General features: G+C 40.8%; 1 protein-coding gene across 1 annotated transcript in view; it reads left to right on the top strand.

Annotated features, from left to right (window-relative positions):
* The window catches only part of ABCB1 (ATP binding cassette subfamily B member 1), a 98,897-nt gene extending 86,966 nt beyond the window's left edge, over positions 1 to 11,931 (top strand). Inside the window, exons 24-28 of the mRNA XM_039219982.1 lie at positions 239 to 395; positions 885 to 1,082; positions 6,895 to 7,101; positions 10,375 to 10,521; positions 11,326 to 11,931. Coding sequence (XP_039075913.1) covers positions 239 to 395; positions 885 to 1,082; positions 6,895 to 7,101; positions 10,375 to 10,521; positions 11,326 to 11,529 — 913 coding nt within the window. The 3' untranslated portion in view covers positions 11,530 to 11,931. The remainder of the gene's footprint in view (positions 1 to 238; positions 396 to 884; positions 1,083 to 6,894; positions 7,102 to 10,374; positions 10,522 to 11,325) is intronic.
* The last annotated feature ends 9,607 nt before the right edge of the window (positions 11,932 to 21,538 follow it).

Here is a 21,538-nt window from a genome sequence, read left to right as displayed (position 1 = left end):
TGTTAAACGGAGGAGCTGCAGAGTCCCATTACAAGAAGGTGAGGACACAGAGACAGATGAAAAAGGAGGGGCCCTTTTACAATCTATTACATTGATGAGAACTTACTAGAAGTGTTGACTGTTTTATATTTTTAACTTGTGTTTTAACATTCTTTGAGGCAGTGTTCTCTCTTGTAGAACCATCAGCAGTCTAGCATTATAGCCACAACTCCGCTAGATTTTGTCTTTGTGTTTGCAGGGTATTCTCAGCTATTGTCTTCGGTGCCATGGCAGTGGGACAGGTCAGTTCATTTGCTCCGGACTATGCCAAAGCCAAAATATCAGCTGCCCACGTCATCATGATCATTGAAAAAATCCCTATGATCGACAGCTATAGCACAGAAGGCCTGACGCCCGTGAGTTTGAAGTTTTGATGATGTGTTTTGATTCCTAACTGATGAGTGAAAGTATTCTAAGAGGAAATTTAATAAAATGTGTCTTTTTTTTATTCACAGGTAATAAAATAAAACTTTCTAGATCATGAGGTCATTTTAATAAATGCTAATAATGTCTGTTAACATCCAGCATTTTTGTATAACAAGGCTACAGAGAGATGGAGATACTACCCAATTTATAAGCAAATCCTGTTAATTGGGTTTTATTTTATGTAGTTTATTCTTAGAAAACAGATTTGAGTTATCACATTTGTATTGTATTAACAGTACAGGCTATAAAAACACTGACTCTCTTAGATCTTACTTTTACTACATTCTAGCAGTTACAAATACAGCCTAATTATAATACAAGTTCACCGTCTTCTGACACCTGGTGACAGAGGGGGTTCATCGCACAATGCATGTTCAGGGTCGCAGTAATCATCTCTTTTGTTACTGTTCTGATTTTAGAATACGTTAGAAGGAAATGTGACATTTAATGAAGTCGTGTTCAACTATCCCACTCGACCAGACATCCCAGTGCTTCAGGGGCTGAGCCTGGAGGTGAAGAAGGGCCAGACGCTGGCCCTGGTGGGCAGCAGCGGCTGCGGGAAGAGCACGGTGGTCCAGCTCCTGGAGCGGTTCTACGACCCCTTGACCGGCACAGTGGTGAGCACGCTTTCTTATTCACCTTGTTTTAAGTGTTTCATCACTGGAATGCCTGGATGTGTTTAATTTTTTACTATAAGCCGCAGTTTTTCCAACCTTTAAACAACAGTCTCACTTAAAGTCTGACATCCTAGATACGAATCTCCAAGCTGTGTCTGCTGCCCCAGCCAACCTCTCTGGCCTCTCTCTCAAACTGCCCCTCTGCCCTCCTTTGTGAGCAGCCTTTTTATTGCCCATCTCCCTTCTCTTCCTTTGGTTACATTTCTGTTTTATTGAGAGGATCCAACAAAAATTTAAGTAGCAGAAAGATAGAGGAGAGGGAGGGGTGCTAGGAGAGACAAGTAAGGCAAGTGCCCGGGATGAGGAATGTTTCGAGAAGGAGAAGATAGTTAGCAATGACAGGTGCTGTGGAAAGGTAGAGTAAGATGAAGACTGAAATGACATGATAGGATTTGACAATTTAATGGGCTACTTAAGACATTTTAAATTATTCTTAGTGAAGTGTTGGTGGGGAACCAGTCTAGCATGGCTGAGGGATGGCTGGAAGGAGAAGTGTAGACTGAGTGCAGATCATCTAGAAGATCAAAGGTGAGAGAAAGGGCAGTAAAAGCAGCAGCGTGAGTGGGGAAGCAGAGTCCCAGGAAAAGTTTCAAGGAGGAAATCTTGAGCATTTTTATGGCTGAGGATGAGATAAAACCATTGAGAGAGGATATTGAAATAGCTTCTAAAAAGTGAAATCAACAAATTTGGGAAGCAGATAAAGAAATATAGAGGGATTCCTTTTTATTCCCTGAATTAAAAGAATAAATGAAGGGTCAGGTTTGTTCATTCAACATTTAATAAACATTTATTCAGTGCCTGTTAGGAACTCTCTTAGGTACTGTGGATGACATGGGAGTCGCGAAGGGAGCACTGTGACTACAGTGGAGAACAGGAAAAGAATCAAATTAGGAAGGAATAGAATTTATAGCAAGAAGTTTTATTTAGTTACTGGTCATACTCAGAGGTGATATTAAAAATATTTAACAACTGAAATGGCATAGGCACTGACCAAACAAGAATGGACACTGTTACGTATAGTCACATTGATGCCTCAGCTCCACATGGGCCCCACTTGCATTAATGACTGACATGGAAATAAAACTTTCAACCTATAGTCATAAATATTTTTATTGTATTCTGCTCAGTCTGTTTTTTAACAGCTGCATAAGCGTTGTCCCCTGTTTTTACTTTCTTGTTTTATGTTTTCTGTGAATGCTGATTTTATGCTTCAGTTTTGTGGTTGAACTTTGAACAAAGGACTCTAAAGGAAGAGAGTGATGAAGCAATTACAGGAGGAAATGTTAGCTCTCAGGACAGATTATGGTCTTTAATAGTTGTTGAGTAAGCAATGCATTAAATGCTGAGCTCTAATAAATAATAGGTGATAATGCCTGTACTCCAAGACTTTCACTGAAGAGATGAGGCCTATACTTTGATGAATTATATAAAAGATAGCCCTAGAGCTGGTTCTTAAGAGATAAGTAGAGCCATTGCATGGGGTTGAAAGGGTGAGTCGTTAAGATGTCATTTGATGTAAGAGGTAATGTGGGCTACAGTTGATAGGTGATTTGCTCCCAATGACCATATATCCATATAGACTATTTGGGCTGAAATAGCAGATTTAATGAAAGATCTCATTCTTAAACTTTCAAACTATAACCCATTTAGGAAGAATAAAAAAAATATCATGGCCTCCCTACTATACTCATAGTCACATGTGTTAGTTTACTGCTGCTCCTAAAGAGAATTAGCCTATGCCTTACAGATTTTGCACAGTGCATCTCACTGCCAAAACCTCCATTACTTCCAGAGCCAAAAGGGAGTCTGAGAAATAGTTTTTAGCCTCTTGGTCCCTTCATATTTGGAAAGGTAGACACAGAGGAATATAGAAATGAATGGTCAGTGCCTTGGACAATAACCATCTCAAGCCAACACTGATAATACAAGGAAAACAAAGTGTCTTTATCTATTTAAGGAACACTATTATCTGCTCCTGTACATTCGTGCTAGAGCTTTGAAGTACTGCCAAGTGGTGCATAACAGCCAAACTTCTTAGCGGAAGTGTCCTCAAGAAACACTAATAAAATGTGCCAAGTTTTATTAATGTTACATTAATTAGTAACCCTTAATAACTCAGTAAGTTAAGAACAATTAGCTCTTGTTGCCATGTAAAAATGAGTATGGATCTGAGCATGACTGATCATAAGAACTGAAGAAAGGATGTGACCCTGAGGTCAGGAAATCTTTGTGACCATCACTTGGCCTTGAATTATACTTTGAGAAACAGTGACCTGAGCTGTGGTTCTCCATCCATCAGAATGGTTTACAGAACTACTAAAGAACATAGCCACCCTGGTTCATTCCATTAGGTCAGGGTCTGGTCCTTTAATTTTTACAATTTTCCCAGGTGATTTTGGTGCCATCCATTGTTTGAGAGCCACTGAGCTGATAAATTTGAATGGTGTAGATTAAATTTTGGGGAGTCTTGAAAAATGAAGCCACCACATTGTAGAGAGGGGAGGTTCCAAGTTTTGTGGAGCTTGAAGGTTATACGTTTCTAGGGAGTCTCCATAAAAGAATAATACAAAGTTATGAATACAAAATTAGGTACAAAGTGAATATTTACTTCTAATAAAACAAATCATAACAAAATATCAAAACCTTAAAGATTCAGGTCCCTTTTCTCTTTAGAGAGGTTATCATAAATACTCATCTGGAAGGTTCCTGACTGCAGCCTGGCCTTCTGCCATCCCCCCACCCCACCCCATCCCAGAACACGGTACAGCTCCCAGCAGTTACCTACAGGTCAGGACCTTTGAAGCTAAACTTCATTAGCCTCACTGTAAAATGGGCTGTGGTCTGAGTCTTCCCCAACCTTTCTCTTCTCCTCTCTCCAATCCATGCCACGCACCGTTGTCAGGAGCCTGTTGTCTTAGTCTGGTTTATTAGGTGGTAGGTGCCAGAGCTAACATGGGACATTCCTCTTTGAGGGAGGACAGAAGGTATCTTTCAATTACAAGACACTTGTGTTACCAAAACCCAGCCTATAGTGTATACATTCAATCCTAGCTCCTCTGGTTAGTGTGTGACCTCTTGCATGTCATTTCGCTCTTTTTTTTTTTTTTTTAATCTATAAAATGGAGACTAAAACCACACCTACCTCACAAAAGGATGTTGTATGGAATACTACATGGCAATGAGAAACAATGAAATCTGGCCATGTGTAGCAACATGGATGGACCTTGAGGGGGTTATGCTGAGCGAAATAAGTCAGGCAGAGAAGGACAAATATCATATGTTTGCACGTATAGGAGGATTAGGAGGAACTTGACGGAGGAATAAGGGGGAGAAGAAGGGGGGGAATGGTGGGGGAAAGGGAGAGAGGCAAACCATGAGAGACTCTTGAATGCTGACAAAAACTGAGGACTGATGGATGTGGGGGGGAGGGGGGGATGGGCATGGAGGAGGGCACTTGTGGGGATGAGCACTGAGTGTCATGTGGAAACTAATTTGACAATAAACTATTTGTAAAAAAAAACAAAAACAAAAGGATGTTGTAAAGTTTAAACAAGAGAATGCATGAGATAAGATTATCACAGGACCTATAATATAGCCAGTGCTCAATACTTTATCTGTAATTGTGATTTCATAGTAAATACATATAGCAGAATAACACATATTTGATTGTGCCAATGAAAGCAGCAGTACATTTAACAACCTGGAATACAGATAGCTGGTCATTTTAATCTGGATTAATCTTGTTATTACCAATGTGTTTACTTTCCTTGTTTTTATTTAGGCCAGTATCTTTTGAACAGTGTTCACTGATTCCCCAAAATTCCTTGGTCTTCCCTCAGACCTTCATCCATGCCTCAGCCAAAGAACTTCTGCATTGATCTCTTTTATATTTGGATTTCTAAACATGTTTTCTCTACAGAAAGGATGTTTCAGCTAACACAGGTTTTAAGTAGTTTCCAATTCCAGTGTATCATGGGGGGAGGGGGGGTGAAGAGAGCCAAGAGTGTTACTGAATGCAGGGTGACAGGGAAACTCATTAAAATGTGATGGGATCATTCAGATTTGTCTAATTATATTAGTTAGGCAGTGTCTGTTTTCCTCTCAGCAGCATAAGCTTGAAAAAAAAAATTAAACCACTCCTTCTTTCCTGAAATTTCCATTTCTCAAGTACTGTGTTCCATCTAACAAGACCTGCTGTTTCATCAATCCTTGTGTGGCTTTTATTGCCTCTCTCCACCTTCTACTTCCCACCTTCACTTAACACCATAAGAAATCCTGGAACACAGATGCTGGAATAGTCTCCATGGCAACTGGGCTTGGTACTAACAAGGTCCTGGCTTTGTTTTCTATCCCTGCGCTTGCCAGCTTCACAAACAGAAGGCGTGTTCCTGCAGCAAAGATTGGACCCTGCCCCTGGCCAGCTGTCGCCCAGGTGTACCCAGCCAGGCACATAGAACCAAAGAGTATATACAGCTCAGGATATAGTCACCACCACTCTGAGAAAAGCTTGAAGCTGAGTCACTGATGTCTTCTTCAGGGGGGATGAATAGCTCTCATCGAAATACCAGAGTTCTCTTGCAAAGTAGATCTTTGGGGCCGACACATGCATCAGAGCAAGGCTGTGAGGGGCACTCCCCAGGGAGCCAGGTCACTTAGAGAAGAGGTAGCTTCTCCTTCTTACTCCTTTGGCTCAACATTCCAGATGTCTGTCCACCCTTTCATCCCCCTGCAGGCCTCTCTCCATCCACTGTAGTTTCAATGACAGCGGCACAGAATTACCGGTCTCTGACAATTTTTGAGCATTTACTCAGTGCCCTGCATAGTGCTGAGTGGGCTCCAGACATGATCCAGACATACTCAGTTTTATGAGTTTAGGCCTTATTATCATAATACTCGTCTTACCCACAACAAAACTGTTCGAGAAATTAATTCATTTCCCCAAGATCAACAACTACTTACAGATATAGTACCCACCTTCCCACACTTAACTTCTGTTCCATTTAACCACTGTGTCCCCTTCTTCCAAAACCTGATTCTTAGAAGCCTGACCTGAAAACCTATTGAGTGCTCACAGTAGTTACTTATTTCCAGTTTAATCTCAGCTACTTTTCTTGGGAGAAACTAATACATAAGAATGAAGGTGCCAGCAAATTCAGTGGTATAAAACAATATAAACTTATTATCTTACAAATTCTGAAATTCAGATGTCTAGAATGGATTTCACCAGGCTGAAACCAATGTGTTCCTGGGACTGTGTTCCTTCTGGAGGATCCAAGGGACTCTTTTCTTACTTTTTCTAGCTCCTGGCCCCTTCCTCGATCTTCAAAGCCAACAATGACGACTTGAGTGTTTGTCACATTGCATCACTAACACTATCTTCCTCCCTCTTGCATGAAGACTCTCATGATTACTTTGGGCCCACCTGGATAATCCCAGATCATCGTATTTTGAGATCAGCTGATGAGCAACCTTATACCTTAATTCCCTTTTGCCATGTGATCTAACATTCAGTGGTTTGTGGATTAGAACATGGATCTCTAGGCAGGCAGACGTTATCCTGCCTACCACATGCATGTATGGGAAACCATCAGAGCATACAGTCATGACCTTGTTTAGTTAACTTTGACAGTCCAAACTCAACAACAGAGTACCACATGTACTTGGCAATTTTAATGTATAAAGTAACAATACTGATTCTGCTAAGTTAAAAATGTGCTTGGTCCTGAAGTTATCTGTGAACTCTCCTTTTCAGCTAATTGATGGGAAAGCGATAAAGCACCTGAATGTCCAGTGGCTCCGAGCACACATGGGCATTGTGTCCCAGGAGCCCATCCTGTTCGACTGCAGCATTGCTGAGAACATTGCCTACGGAGACAACAGCCGGGTAGTGTCCCAGGAAGAGATTGTGCATGCGGCCAAGGAGGCCAACATTCACCCCTTCATCGAGACACTGCCTGATGTAAGTCTTTCTCCACGTTAGTAGCCCAGGAGCCTGTGGCAGCCTCCCTGATGCACAGTTGGATTTCTAAAGGCCTGGTTTCCCAAAGGTGAAGAGAAGTGAGCAACCAAAATACACACCCCCTGTACACAACATCTAGCCACACTTCCTATCCCCATTTGCTATCATGTTTGTGTTATCACCCAACTGGCTCTCCCTGTGAGCAAGCCTGACTGAAAAGTGCATATCTGGGGTGCCTGGGTGGCTCAGTCGGTTAAGCGTCCAACTTCGGCTCAGGTCATGATCTCACAGTTAGTGGGTTCTAGCCCCGCATCGGGCTGACAGCTAGCTCAGAGCCTGGAGGCTGCTTCGCATTCTGTGTCTCCCTCTCTCTCTGCCCCTCCCCTACTCATGCTCTGTCTCTCTCTCAGAAATAAACAAACATTTAAAAAAAAACAAAGTGCATATCTGAGGAAGGCCTTTCCCTCTGGGCCTAAGCATAGGGCTCGCAGGAGCAGGCACAAGCTGCTCTGCCCCCATTTCTCTCCTGACCTTCCTTCTGCTTCCTTGCTGCTCTCCCCCGTGCTGCAGACCTGCCTCGGTGGAGTTGGGCCAGGCTGGAGAACTGAGCCATGTCAGAAAGAAGGCTTTCTCTGAATAGAGCTCAGCCTTTGGAGTGGCTTTCATACCATGTACTCTTCATCATTGCACCTTTCATGGCTCCCAAGCTCTGCTTATAAGGTTTATTATTGAAACCCTTCTTTGGGGCTCTCTGGACTCTTGCCTGTGGATGCTCTCTAAATTCTTCCTGGGATGTTAGATTAAAGGAATCTCTTGCCCTCTCTTAAGCTTCTTAGGTCCTGCATTTTTTTTAAAGTTTGGGTTTTTCTTGTTGTTGTTTTTTTTTGTTTTGTTTTGTTTGTTTTTTTTTTTTGAGAAAGAGCAGGGGAGCATCGGACAGAGAGAGGAGGAGACAGAATCCCGAGCAGACTCTGTGCTGTCAGCACAGAACCTGATGTGAAGCTCAAACCCACAAACCCTAAGATAATAACCTGAGCCAAAACCAAGAGTCAGACACTTAACTGGTCAAGCCACCCATGTGCCCCAGGTCCTGCGTTTTGAAGTCACCTTGACCCCATATATCTATACCCCCTCCCATTATGACTAATTTCTTTATTATAAGGAAGCACCCCTAAAAATAAAGCTCAGTAGCCTCAAACCCGTGGAAAGGAAATCTCCTTATGCAGAAGGACAGCAAAAACAGCTGGTCCTAACTCTTTCCCAGGGTCTCCTTTACCTGAGGCTCTTCTGACAACTGCTGCCACCACACCATAGACCCCTGGGGAGGAGGAATTGTTCCTCGTCCCTCATTTTTTAAAATGAAAAAAAAATTAATGTTTTTTCTTAGAGAAAGATAGAGCACGAACAGGGGAGGGGCAGAGAGAGAGGGAGATGTATTATCTAAAGCAGGCTCCAGGCTCTGAGCTGTCAGCATGAATTGACGAACTGCCAGATCATGACCTGAGCTGAAGTTGGACACTCAGCCGACTGAGCCACCCAGGTGGCTCTTCCCTCCTTTTAACCTTCTCGCCCAGCTGTGGATAATCAGTCCTTTCCAAGGGTAGAAAACTTGAAAGATATAGCTTCAGTCCCCTTTACTAATGATCTCTAATTATGGGCATTGACCATCATATTAGAACTGTTGGATCAGGAACTTTGGAGATAACAGTTTAACAATGTGTGTTTTAATATCCCAGATACCAGGCTACAGTTTGAGAGCCACTGGGCTAGTAGTTAACAAAGACAAACACAGACAGTAAATATTAATTAGCCTATTAAATATACCTTGTCCTCTGGCATTCATTATTTGTCTACCAAAGGGACCCAGCCTTTCTGGGCTCCTGATCTTTGCACACAGAGCACACACCTATAGATGTCATGATTCTTTTCCTCAATGTCTAGACGTAGAAACAGAAGGCAGAACTCCTTAAGTCCTATTTTTTCTGCCCAAGGACCCACTTCTTTACCTGAGTGATTCCTACTAGGATTTACCTCACACTGCAGGAGGCTACTCTGGTTACCAGCTCCCTTCAGGGTTACAGCCCTGCCTTTGCCTGCTTCAGCAGGATTGATATTATCTCATTGCAACCTGGGAATCCCTACACTCACATGGGACACACTTCAGTGCCCCTGCTGCCTTTTTTTTAATGTTTAATTATTTTTGAGAGAGAGTGGGGGAGGGGCAGAGAGAAAACGTGAGAATCCCAAGCAGGCTCCACATTGTCAGCACAAAGCCTGATGTGGAGCTTGGTGGACTGTGAGATGACCTGAGCTGAAATCAAGAGTGGAACACTTAACTGCACCACCCAGGCACCCCGTCACTCCTGCCTTCTGAGACACACCTGCAGCTCTGAGATGGAGCCAGTCCGAAGCATCTGCTGGAGCCTCACCTGGGGTCCTCTAACTCCACCTGCATGTGGAGATCTCAATCTGAGTGCCATTGAACTAGGGTTACCAGATAATAGCAAATAAAAATAGGCTATCCTGTATAGAACATAAATTTCTAAGTCTAACTCTGGGCGCAGGATCAGAGCCCATAATATTGTCTTCTAGGTTACACATTCTGTCACCTCTTGTTCCTGCTCTCCCCTACATATCCTTTTAACTCTTCCTATCATTCTATTAAATAGTTAATGACACTGTGGTAAACTGTGTCTGAAGAACTTGGAGAGAACTCTGAAATCAAAAAATTTTAAAGAGGGTATTTTAGCTATTAAAGTTAGACATCATAGTGGAATTCCTTACCATCCATTAAAATTATTGAAGCATAAGAGATAAAAACAGATACCAAAAGGCCAGCATCCTGAGTTTCTTCCCTCCTTGACTGTAAAATAATGCAGAGAGCTCCACCTGCTGGTTGTAAGTAAGATGAGCTTCATTTATTTCTGCATGGCCTGTACAATTCAGATTTCCTTCATCAAAACCAATCTTTGTCCTAAATATAATGAAACCAGAAGACTGGAAGAGAATAACATTGCAACAGTATTCTTCCTGATGAAGATATTGACTTGTTTAAATAAAATATAATTTCTAGGACCCAAATGTCTATTTTCAAGAAGAGAACTCAAACCTGCTGTTTAGAGCTCCGTTTTTATTAATTCTCTGTGAACCCATTCTCAGCTTCTGAACTTAAATTTTTGTGTGAATTTATGGTAGTAGTCCTATTTTCTCTGAGCGCACTATTTTTTAGAATTATCAGTTCTACGTTTCATAATAACAAAACCCTGTTCACAGAAATACAATACCAGAGTAGGAGACAAAGGAACCCAGCTCTCTGGTGGCCAGAAGCAGCGAATTGCAATAGCTCGTGCCCTTGTAAGACAGCCTCGTATTTTGCTTTTGGATGAAGCTACATCAGCTCTGGACACAGAAAGTGAAAAGGTAAGAATTTAATTCATTCACACTCGAATTGCTTGTCCTTAAAAGGTTTACATTTATGCTTCTGTCTTCCATGGTAGAGAACAAAATTCAGCCCAGGTACATTGATTGTTATGTCAGTTGTCAGTGGAATTTAAACACTTTCTGTGGCCGTTATTCAAGAGAACTAAGATGAAATAGGAGAAATCAGTCTTAAAGCACTTACGCACTTAGGCTCCTAAAAATAGCCCTGGATCTCTGTATTGACCCTTAGAAGCTATGTTCAGGAGACCAATTTCCTATTTCTACTGGGGGCATCTCCTCAGTGACTATATAAAAAAGCAGAAGGTTATTAATACTGTGAAAAAGCTGACGGTACCGGAGATATATATTGTTAATCATTTTCAGTTTAGGAAAAAGTTGAGTATTCAGGTATCTGAAAGACAAGTCAATTCTGAGATATACCCTTTCTCAAAAATGCCAGAAGTTGAGTCTGTGCTCAGTCTTCCTGAATTTGCTGTATTGCTGGACTGGAGGGTTGCTTTGAAGGATGTCGTGTGGATGGACACACCTGTACATGTTTTTAAATGATCAGACAGACTGCATTTATTGTCATAACTTTGAAAATAGATAACTCCTGCCTCAGAACTAATCCAGACTAGGATTATCTTCTGATATGACAGATTTCTGGCTTTGTAAATTCTGTTACATCTCACTGATACCATTATTAAAGGAGGACCTATTATTGGGAGATGGTGAGCCTTATTATGAAGGAAGAAAGGAGAGAATGATTTTTAATCAGCGTAAATGCCTGTGGTTACTGATCAGGTTGTTCAAGAAGCCCTGGACAAAGCCAGAGAAGGCCGCACCTGCATCGTGATTGCTCACCGCCTGTCCACCATCCAGAACGCAGACCTGATAGTGGTGTTTCATAACGGCAAGGTCAAGGAGCATGGCACACATCAACAGCTGCTGGCTCAGAAAGGCATCTACTTTTCCATGGTCAGTGTCCAGGCTGGAGCAAAGCGCTAGAGAACTGTGACCACACGACCATATAAATATTTTCTATTATTTGTGTTAAAAGATGGCATTTAATCAAAGTTAAAAAGCGAGCACTTCACTGGAAACGCTATGTAGAATTATCTGTTTAACATTTCCTTCCACAGCTGAAGATCATTCCACCAAGTTCAGAGCCTTCAGGTTTTATAATTAAAGGAACCAAAAGAAACATTATCGAATGGAATAAAATACTGGTGTTAATTGCATTATAAAATTTATAGGATAATTCAAAGTAGATTTTGTTAATAATTGTGTAATTTTTGTTTATATTTTCTTATTTGTAACTTACTGCCTTGCTGAAGGATGATAGAAGTGGCAAAAAGTACTGAATGTTTGCATAAAGTGCTATAATAAAACTAAACTTTTATATGACCAGAGTCATGTTGTCTAAAATGCTTGTAAATCTGCCAGTTAGAATATTGAAGATTATGTCTGCATTTGAAAAAAAAAGGACTTCTTTTGAAAACTCCCATTAATTATTGTGAGAATGGTTAAATAGTGTAAATAATTCCTATTATACGTGTCTTTTCACACTGGGTTCTACAAAACCATCTGCTTTCATGCTTTGTGGGCTTGATCTTGCTGGTTCTTATGTGTCCACATTATGATGGCTCTCAAACCGACCACACACATCAATACAGAATTTTAGGGGATGAGGTGTGGCCCAAGATGCACAGTTGAGAAGTGTCTACTCTGACGTACATCAAATATTTTGTCTTGCTCTTATAAAGGGCTCTTAGGGGATTTTTTTTCCCTAAGAGAGAGAGAGAGAGAGTGAGCCAGGGAGGGGCGGAGGGAGAGAGAGAATCTCAAGCAGACACCATGCTCAGCACAGAGCCTGAAACGGGGCTTGATCTCACAACCCTGGGATTGTGACTTGAGCCAAAATTAAGAGTTGGATGCTGGGGGTGCCTGGGTGGCTGAGTCAGTTGGTTAAGCATCCAACTTCAGCTCAGGTCATAATCTTGCAATTTGAGAGTTCGAGCCCCACATTGGGCTCTGTGCTGACAGCTCAGAGCCTGGAACCTCCTTCAGATTCTGTGCCTCCCTCTCTCTGCCCCTCCCCCTCTCGCATCTCTCTCTTTCTCTCCCTCTCTGTCTCTCAAAACCAAACATTAAATTTGTTTTTAAATAAGAGTTGGATCTAAGCTGGCTGATTCACCTAGGTGGGAACAGGATTTGCCATATTTATTGAAAAGACTTGATGGGGCGCCTGGTGGCCCAGTTGGTTGAGTGTCCGACTTAGGCTTAGGTCATGATCTCACACTTGTGAGTTTCAGCCTGGGTTGGGCTCTGTGCTGATAGCCCAGAGCCTGGAGCCTGCTTTGGATTCTGTCTCCCTCTCTCTCTGCCCCTCTTCTACTCACACTCTGTCTCTCTCACTTTCTCAAAGTAAATAAACATAATTTTAAAAAACCTTGATATTATTTATATATAAAGAATTTTTTAATGTTTATTTACTTTGAGGGAGAGAGAGAGAGAGAGAGACAGCAGGGGAGAGGCAGAGAGAGGGAGAGAGAGAACTCCAAGCAGGCTCCACACTGTCTCCACAGAGCCCTATACTGGGCTCTGTCTCCTGAACTATGAGATCACAACCTGAGTTGGAAACCAAGAGATGGACACTCAACAACAGGGCTACCCAGGCTCCTCATAAAGAATTTTAAAAGGAAAAAAAATTGCCATCACCTCCAAAGAAAAATAGGCAAAAGACATGATCAGGTAATTCCCAAGAAGAAGTACATTTTAAAAATTAATTTATTGTTTAATTTACATCCAAGTTAGTTAGCATATAGTACAATAATGATTTCAGGATAGATTCCTTAATGTCCCTTATGCATTTAGCCCATTCCCCCTCCAGCAACCCTCTGTTTATTCTCCATATTTAAGTCTCTTATGTTTTGTCCCCCTCCCTGTTTTTATATTATTTTTGCTTCCCTTCCCTTATGTTCATCTGTTTTGTATCTTAAATTCCTCATATGAGTGAAGTCATATGATATTTGTCTTTCTCTGACTAATTTTGCTTATCATAATACCCTCCAGTTCCATCCACATAGTTGCAAATGGCAAGATTTCATTCTTTTTGATTGCTGAGTAACACTCTATTGTGTATATATATCTCACATCTTCTTTATCCATTCATCCATTGATGGACATTTGGGCTCTTTCCATACTTTGGTTATTGTCAATAGCACTGCTATAAACATTGGGGTGCATGTACCCCTTCGAAACAGCACATTTGTGTTCCTTGGGTAAATACCTAGTAGTGCAATTGCTGGGTCGTAGGGTAGTTCTATTTTTAATTTTTTGAGGAATTTCCATACTGTTTTCCAGGTGGCTGCACCATTTTTCATTCCCACCAGCAGTGCAAAAGAGATCCTCTTTCTCTGCATCATCACCAACATTTGTTGTTGCCTGAGTTGTTAATGTTAGCCATTCTGACAGGTGTGAGGTGGTATCTCCTTGTGGTTTTGATCTGTATTTCCCTGATGATGAGTAATGTTGAGCATTTTTCATGTGTTTGTTGGCCATCTGAATGTCTTCTTTGGAGAAGTGTCTGTTCATGTCTTTTGCCCATTTCTTCACTGGATTATTTGTTTTCTGGGTGTTGAGTTTGATAAGTTCTTTATAGATTTTTTTTGTGAACCCTTTATCTGATATGTCATTTGCAAATATCTTCTCCCATTCTGTCAGTTGCCTTTTAGTTTTGCTGACTGTTTCCTTCACTGTGCAGAAGCTTTTTATTTTGATGAGGTTCTAATAGTTCATTTTTGCTTTTGTTTTCCTTGCCTCCAGAGACATGTTGAGTAAGAAGTTGCTGCAGCTGAGATCAAAGAGGTTTTTGCCTAAGCAAATCCTCAAGAATTTTGATGGCTTCCTGTCTTACATTTAGGTCTTTTATCAATTTTGAGTTTATTTTTGTGTATGGTATAAGAAAGTGGTCCATGTTCACTTTTCTGCATGTCACTGTCCAGTTTTCCTAGCACCATTTGATAAAGAGACTGTCTTTATTCCATTGAATATCCTATCCTGTTTTGTCGAAGATTAACTGGCCACACGTTTATGGGCCCATTTTTCAGTTCTCTGTTCTGTTCCATTGATCTGAGTGTCTGTTTTTGTGCCAGTACCATACTGTCTTGATGATTACATCTTTGTAATACAGCTTGAAGTACTGGATTGTGATGCCTCCAGCTTCAGTTTTCTTTTTCAAGATTGCTTTGGCTATTTGGGGTCTTTTCTGCTTCCAAGAAGAAATACATTTTTTAAAAAGTGCACAATCTCAATAATGAAGGAAATGTAGATTGAAATAAAATACCCTGAAGGAATAACCGCAATCTCATGGTGGAATAAGATGTCCCTTGTTTTGAGGGCACCTGGGTGGTTCAGTCATTTAAGTGTACGACTTCAGCTCAGGTGATAAGCTCATGGCTGGTGAGTGTGGGCCCTGCATCGGGCTCTGTGCTGACACCTAAGAGCCTGAAGTCCACTTCAGATTCTGTGTCTCCCTCTCTGCCCCTCCCCTGCTCACGTTCTGTCTCTCCTTCAAAAATAAACAAACATTAAAAATTTTTAAAATAAGTAATATGTCCCTCGTTTTTTTCTTGCCACCTCAACAACAAGAATTTGGCATCTATCAACAGACAAAAGTGCCTCTGTGGGAGCTGTGAGATCCAGCAGCATAAGCCAAGGGTCCTGAGGAGTCTCACCGACTTGTATGTTGGGAAATAGGCATATGGACTTTAGTCCTGGCTATGGACCCTGCAGTGGCCTGTGAACTGGCTCCAAGCCCTCTCAGCCACAGTGCTAGAAAAAAAAAAATCTACTGTTTTAGACAGTCACCCGTGGATGAGAGAGACTCTTTAGAAGTTCAGGAATGCAGAGGAGAAGTTACAGCAAAAAAATTAGAGCCAAAAAAAAAAAAAAAATTCTAGCTTGAATGCATTGGAGAGAGTCAGAGGAACAGTTTGACTTGATTTGTACACCCTGCTCCCAAGGAGGCATAGCTGAGGGCCCAAGAGAGATCTTAGCCCCTGACTTCTCTTGTGGAGGGAAGTCAAAAGGGTGAATTAGGACCTGGATTCCCCAGCAGTGCAAAATGCTGCACAGAGGTTTATTTGCCTCATCCAGAGAACTAAATCTTGAGCTACGTGGCTTTAGGAGGTGGGAAGAAACCAAGAGAGCAGCAGATAGGACTCTCAGAGGGCATGGAAGAAACATGGAAGAGACATAGATCCTACCAAGCATGTCATAGACTCTATCAAGAAACTCAGCTGCAAGCCACCAAGAATACCTTGCCTACAGATCCCCTCAACTGGCCCATGGGGCAGCCCAGTGCTTGGCGTTCTTCACCCACACGCACATAACCCCTCCCTAGTCCTGTGTCTGGATCTCTGTACAAGTTCCCAAAGGTGATGGCAAGAGCAAGATTTGGCAGACAGCTAGTGAGCATACACAGAAGACTGGCCCGAATCTGTGGGCCAGGGAAAGACCACAAACTTGAGCTTTACTGCTACTTTTGGTAAAACAAAAAGAAGGCAGTCAATACATGGCCCAGTGTGGAGTCAAGAGAAGGCACACAAGTTTAAGAACTCTGCCAATAAAGGAGCAAAAACTGTGAGAAAGAGTCTGATGAAACCTTCAAATTACTAGCAGAACTGTGATTTATCTGGTAAAGAATTCAGAATAGCTGTTTTAAGGAAACTTGATGACAATAACACAAATGGACTAATAGATGTAAAGAACATTCTGTCCAGTGGTTATAAAATATACATTCTTCTCAAGCACCCATGGAACATTCTTCAGGATGGGTCATGTGAGAAGTCACAAGTCATAGCAAATTTAAGAAGATTAAAATCCTACAAAGTATCTGTACTAACCCCAGTAATATGAAACTTGAAATCAGTAACAGGAGGAAAACTGGAAAATTCATAATAATGTGGAAATTAAACAACATACTCCTCAACAACCAACAAGTTAAAGAAGAATCTTGAATCAAACGCAACTGGAAGCACAACATACTAAATGTATGAGATGAAAGTAGTTTTAAGAGATAAATTTACAGATATAAATATCTGCATTAAGGAAGATCTAAAATAACCTAAAATTACACCTTAAGGAACTAGAAAAAAGAAAACAAACTAAGCCCAAAGTTAGCAGCTGGAAGGAAAAAACAAATATCAGAGCAGAAATAAATGAATTATAGACCAGAAAAACAATAGAAAAGATCAGTGAAACTAAGAGTTGCTTTTTTTAAAAGATAAACAAAAGTGACAAAACTTTAGTTAGAGTGAGGAAAACAAAGACAAGACAAATAAACTCAGAAATGAACCCCTAAGTAATACCACAGAAATACAAAGGTTTATAAGAGATTACTATGAAGTGATTATATGCCAATAAATTGGATAATCTAGGAGAAATGGATAAATTCCTAGAAACATACACCCGACCAAGACTGAATTGTCAAGAAATAGAAAATCTGAATAGACTAGTAACAAATAAGGAGATTGAATCTGTAATCAAAAACAAACGAAGAAAAGCCCAGGGTCAGATGCTTTCACTGGTGAATTCTACATTAAAGAATTAATACTACTCCTTCTCAAACTCTTCACAAAAAATTAAGAGGAGGAAATACTTCAAAACTCATCTTAGGGGCACCTGGCTGGCTCAGTCGATTAACAGGGTCATGATCTCACAGTCCATGAGTTTGAGCCCCATGTCCGGGTCCTGTCGGGCTCTGTGCTGACAGCTTAGAGCCTGGAGCCTGCTTTGGATTCTGTGTCTCCCTCTCTCTGCCCCTACCCAACTCGTGTTCTCTCTTTCAAAAGCAAATAAACATATAAAAATTAAAAAAAAAAAAAAAGACTCACTTTAGCCAGGCCAGTATTGCTCTGTTACCTAAGCCAGATAAGGATACTACTGTAAGATACCCAAAACCAATATAACACTGTATGTTAATTATACCGGAAATAAATGAATAAAACAATAAGAAAAAAAAAAACTACAGGCCAATATTCCTAATGAATATAGGTGCAAAATATCTCATTAAGTTACTGGCAAACCGAATTCAAAAGCACATTTTAAGGATCCAATACCGTTATCAAGGGGGACTTACCCCGAGGATGCAAGAATGGTTCAACGTATGCAAATGAGTAAATGTGGTACACCACATTTATAGAATGAAGGATAAAAATCCTATATGATCTTCTTAATACATACAGAAAAAGCATTTGACAAAATACAACATACTTTCACCATTAAAAATTCTCAACAAATTGAGTATAGAGGAATATATACCTCAACATAATAAATGCCATGTATGACAACTCCACTGCTAACATCATACCCAGTGATGAAAGACTGAAAGTTTTTCCTCTAAGATTAGGAACAAAGTAAAATTTAACTCTTAGCACTGCTCTTCAATATCATACTGGAAGTCCTAGCCAGAGCAACCAGGCAAGAAAAAGAAACAAAATCAGAGAGGAAGAAGTAAAATCGTCTTTGTTTGCAAATAATAGGATCATAAATATAATAAGTACTAAAGACCCCATGGAAAAATTTGCCTTTCTCTGTATGGCCTATTCCACTTCACATAATGCCCTCTAGTTTAACCATGTCACAAATGCCAAGATTACCTTCTGATTTATGGCTGAATAATATTCCATTGTAGATATTTATATACATCACATTTTCTTTACCAATTCACCCATCAATGGACGTGTATTCCATTGTAGATATTTATATACATCACATTTTCTTTACCAATTCACCCATCAATGGACATGTGGGTTTCTATATCTTGAGCAGTGTGAATAATTCTGCAATCTGCACAGGAGTGCTGATTTCATTTCCTTCAGATACGTACCCAGAAGTGCAATTGCTCAGTCATACGGTAGTTCTATTTTTAATTTTTAAAAGAACCTCCATACTGTTTTCTCTAATGATAAACCACCAAATTTGTGGTCATACAGTAGCCTCAGGAAACTCACATCAGGAAAGCTAAACAGGATACTTTTATTTAAAAACAACGAGGGTAATGAGCCTCTGCATTGGTTTGGTGAGAAGAGAGAACAGGTGGCTGTGAGAAACGTCCATGAGAAAGGTAGAGGGATAATAAAAATTGGCTAGAAAAATGCTGTGACATTGATGGAGATGAGGAACTCTATTAGAAGGAAGATGGCTGTTCTTCTGGCCTAGAAGTGACATCGTAGTAGAAGGTGTTTGGACGTGTGGCCTTGAGGATACTAACTAAACCCAGATGGGTCCCAGTCTGTACTGTTTGCTTAAGTTCCACTCTTACCTCCTTAGTTCCATCCTAGGATTATCCAGGTGTGTCCAGCTCTAAACAATGATGGCCCTACTGTTTGGTTCATCAGAATCAAATTCTGATCTCAGGCCAGTATGTATTTCAGTCTGTTTTCTGCCACACAAAGTAGCTATTTGGTCTCAATTATAAGAAATCATTTTGATTCATTTTTCTTCCTCACATCTCTGTTTCAGATGCCTGCTCCCCGTGTGTGAAGCCTCAAGAGGACTATTTTTGCACCACTTGGGTCTTGTGTTTGGCAAAGTCCTTGGTACATATTAGAGGTTCAATGTGGGTTTGCTTTTCTGCCAAGTTTTTGATCCAGTGTATACCTTCCTCTGGGTCAGTTTTGTTTTATCCCAAATTAACATCTGAAAAGTCCTCTGCTAATATAACATATATTAATAGAATTTCTATCTAAGGCCATATAATTTTATATAAAAAATAGCGAGAGGAGCCCATTATTACCATAAAACATAAAATCTATAATCCAGCCTTACCGAATCTACAAAATAAAAAAGAAAGCCTTATGGAAATTCTCCATAATTTCATAAAAGGAAGAAGTGTTTTAACGAAACTGGAGTGGTCTGGTAACAGTATTGTATCAGTGTCAGTGCCCTGGGTTTGACTTTGTCCTACACTATTTACATGTCATCATCTGGGGAAGCTGGATGAAGGATCCGCAGCACTCTACAGCTGTTTTCAACTTCCTGTGAGTCTACAGTGATTTCACAACAAAAAGTTAAGGAAGAGGAAACAGGAGAATCAGACTTAAGGATTTGTTGCTCTTGAAATAATAATAATTTGGGCTGAAATCTGAAAAGTGAGGAGTTACCCAGAAACTGGTGTGAATGGGGAGACAGGCCGTAGGGAATGAATGAGAGATTTCAGGTGGAGGAAGTGGCCTATTCAACGAGCATTTGAAGTACAGAAAGAAGGACTTTGAGGTTGGAGCTGGCTAAACAAGGCAGAGGGAGGCATGAGGCACCCTGGTGGGCTAAGCATCATTGCCTGCTTTCCTCTGCGAGCCCTCCTTGACAAAATGAGGTAAGCCAATGGATAGCTAACAAGTAATAACTGTTCCAGAGCCTACGAAGGATGTTCATGTACTTTAACGCTCTTGATCTTCCAAAGGATCCCACTCGGCTGAAATAAGTTGGTGGGCACCTAGTTTACCTGTGTACTCCAACACCTCCTGTCATCACCTGGCACGTTGAAAGTCCTCAACAAAAGTATTTGTGAAATGAAAAAAAAAATGTTGCTCTTAAAAATTATTAAACAAGAGATGTTCATGGAGCACTTTCTGCAACTGTAGTCCTTTGTCCCACTTGGAACTTCTAACCCCAAGGTTAAAGACCTTTGCTCTTGGAGTCTGAAGAAATCAGAATAGCAAAGAGAAAAGCAGGAATGCTTCCAGATATGTGCAAAAGGCAAAGGTACATGATGAAATATTTTCACCTGGACCCTTTCAAAAGAGCCAGTTTTGGTCATAAGGAAAAGTGACCTTGGAGTTGGAAACTCAATGTTTTCCTTTCCTCCACTGGGCAGCTCCACTGAAATGTGTTCCCTCCTAGTGATTGTCACTTAGTGTGTGGAGAAACACCTAGTTTCTCCAGTCAAAAAGTCCTGGACTCCTCTTTTGGCTGCTGGTTTGTTAACATGTATGATTCTTTAAGCAAGTTATTATTTTCCCTAAGCCTTTATTTCCTCATTGGCAATAAGGGATTTCAATAGCTACCTTATTGGATTACTTGAGCACTAACTATTATAATAAAGCATTTAGGACAATACTCAATACATAGAATATAAGCAAATAAAAATGTTGGTTGCCATCACTTCATATTTTTCTCACTCTCCAGGGCTACCAATTCTCTTACATAAAAAAGGAAATTTTGCTTTGTATTTATTCCTCTAGCAATTATCTTGAGTGCCTTCTGGACCAAATGCTAGCAGCACAATTAGAGACAAAAAGCCCACAGTTGAGGAGACAAGAAATTAGGTTAGTAATGTGTCTTGGTGCCATGATGCAAGACTTCTTGGGGAATCAAGAAGAGAGCAATCACTTCTCCCAGGAGTGATTTGAGGCTTAGGAAGCTTCCTGGAGAACTGAGTGTCTACCTGTCAGGTGGATGGTAGGGGAAGGGTGTGGATGCCGAGAACTGTGTAGAACAGCCCAGAAGGCTGAAATGCAAAGTGACTCAGGATGGTCAGTTTCCTGCACTGTGTGTGGGAGGAGTGGGTGGTGGCCAACACAGGGATGAGTCTGGGAAGTGAGGTAGGAACCAAGCCTGAAAGACAGAATAGACTGATTTTATGTCCTCACTGTGGTTTGTTTGAAATAGTGAGAGTATTGAGACATGCCTCATTTTAGAGGGTTCGCATTCCTACGAGTGTGCAGTAAGATTTCATAAATAAACTATACCCCACACCTTACCTTTTTGATTTCCATTAGAAAGATGAAAATATGTACCTTACAACTTCCACAAGTAAGGGAAGAAAAGAACACACCTTAGAAACCTATTTTGCATCGCCCAATCACATGGGTAGCCTGCAAGAGAGCTGCTGTGGCCATAGCATTTCATTCATTCAAGCATCAGGAAGACACAGCATCCTGGCATCTTAGGCAAGAAATCACACTATTACTATTCTACTGGGGAGGGGGAGTGGGGAAGAGGATTTTTT

This window comes from Hyaena hyaena, unplaced genomic scaffold (genome assembly GCF_003009895.1).
Source record: "Hyaena hyaena isolate Hyena2069 unplaced genomic scaffold, ASM300989v1 scaffold_858, whole genome shotgun sequence".
NCBI classification, from domain to species: Eukaryota; Metazoa; Chordata; class Mammalia; order Carnivora; family Hyaenidae; genus Hyaena; species Hyaena hyaena.
Note: the sequence above shows the minus strand (reverse complement) of the source record. Positions and strands in the feature narration are given on the sequence as shown.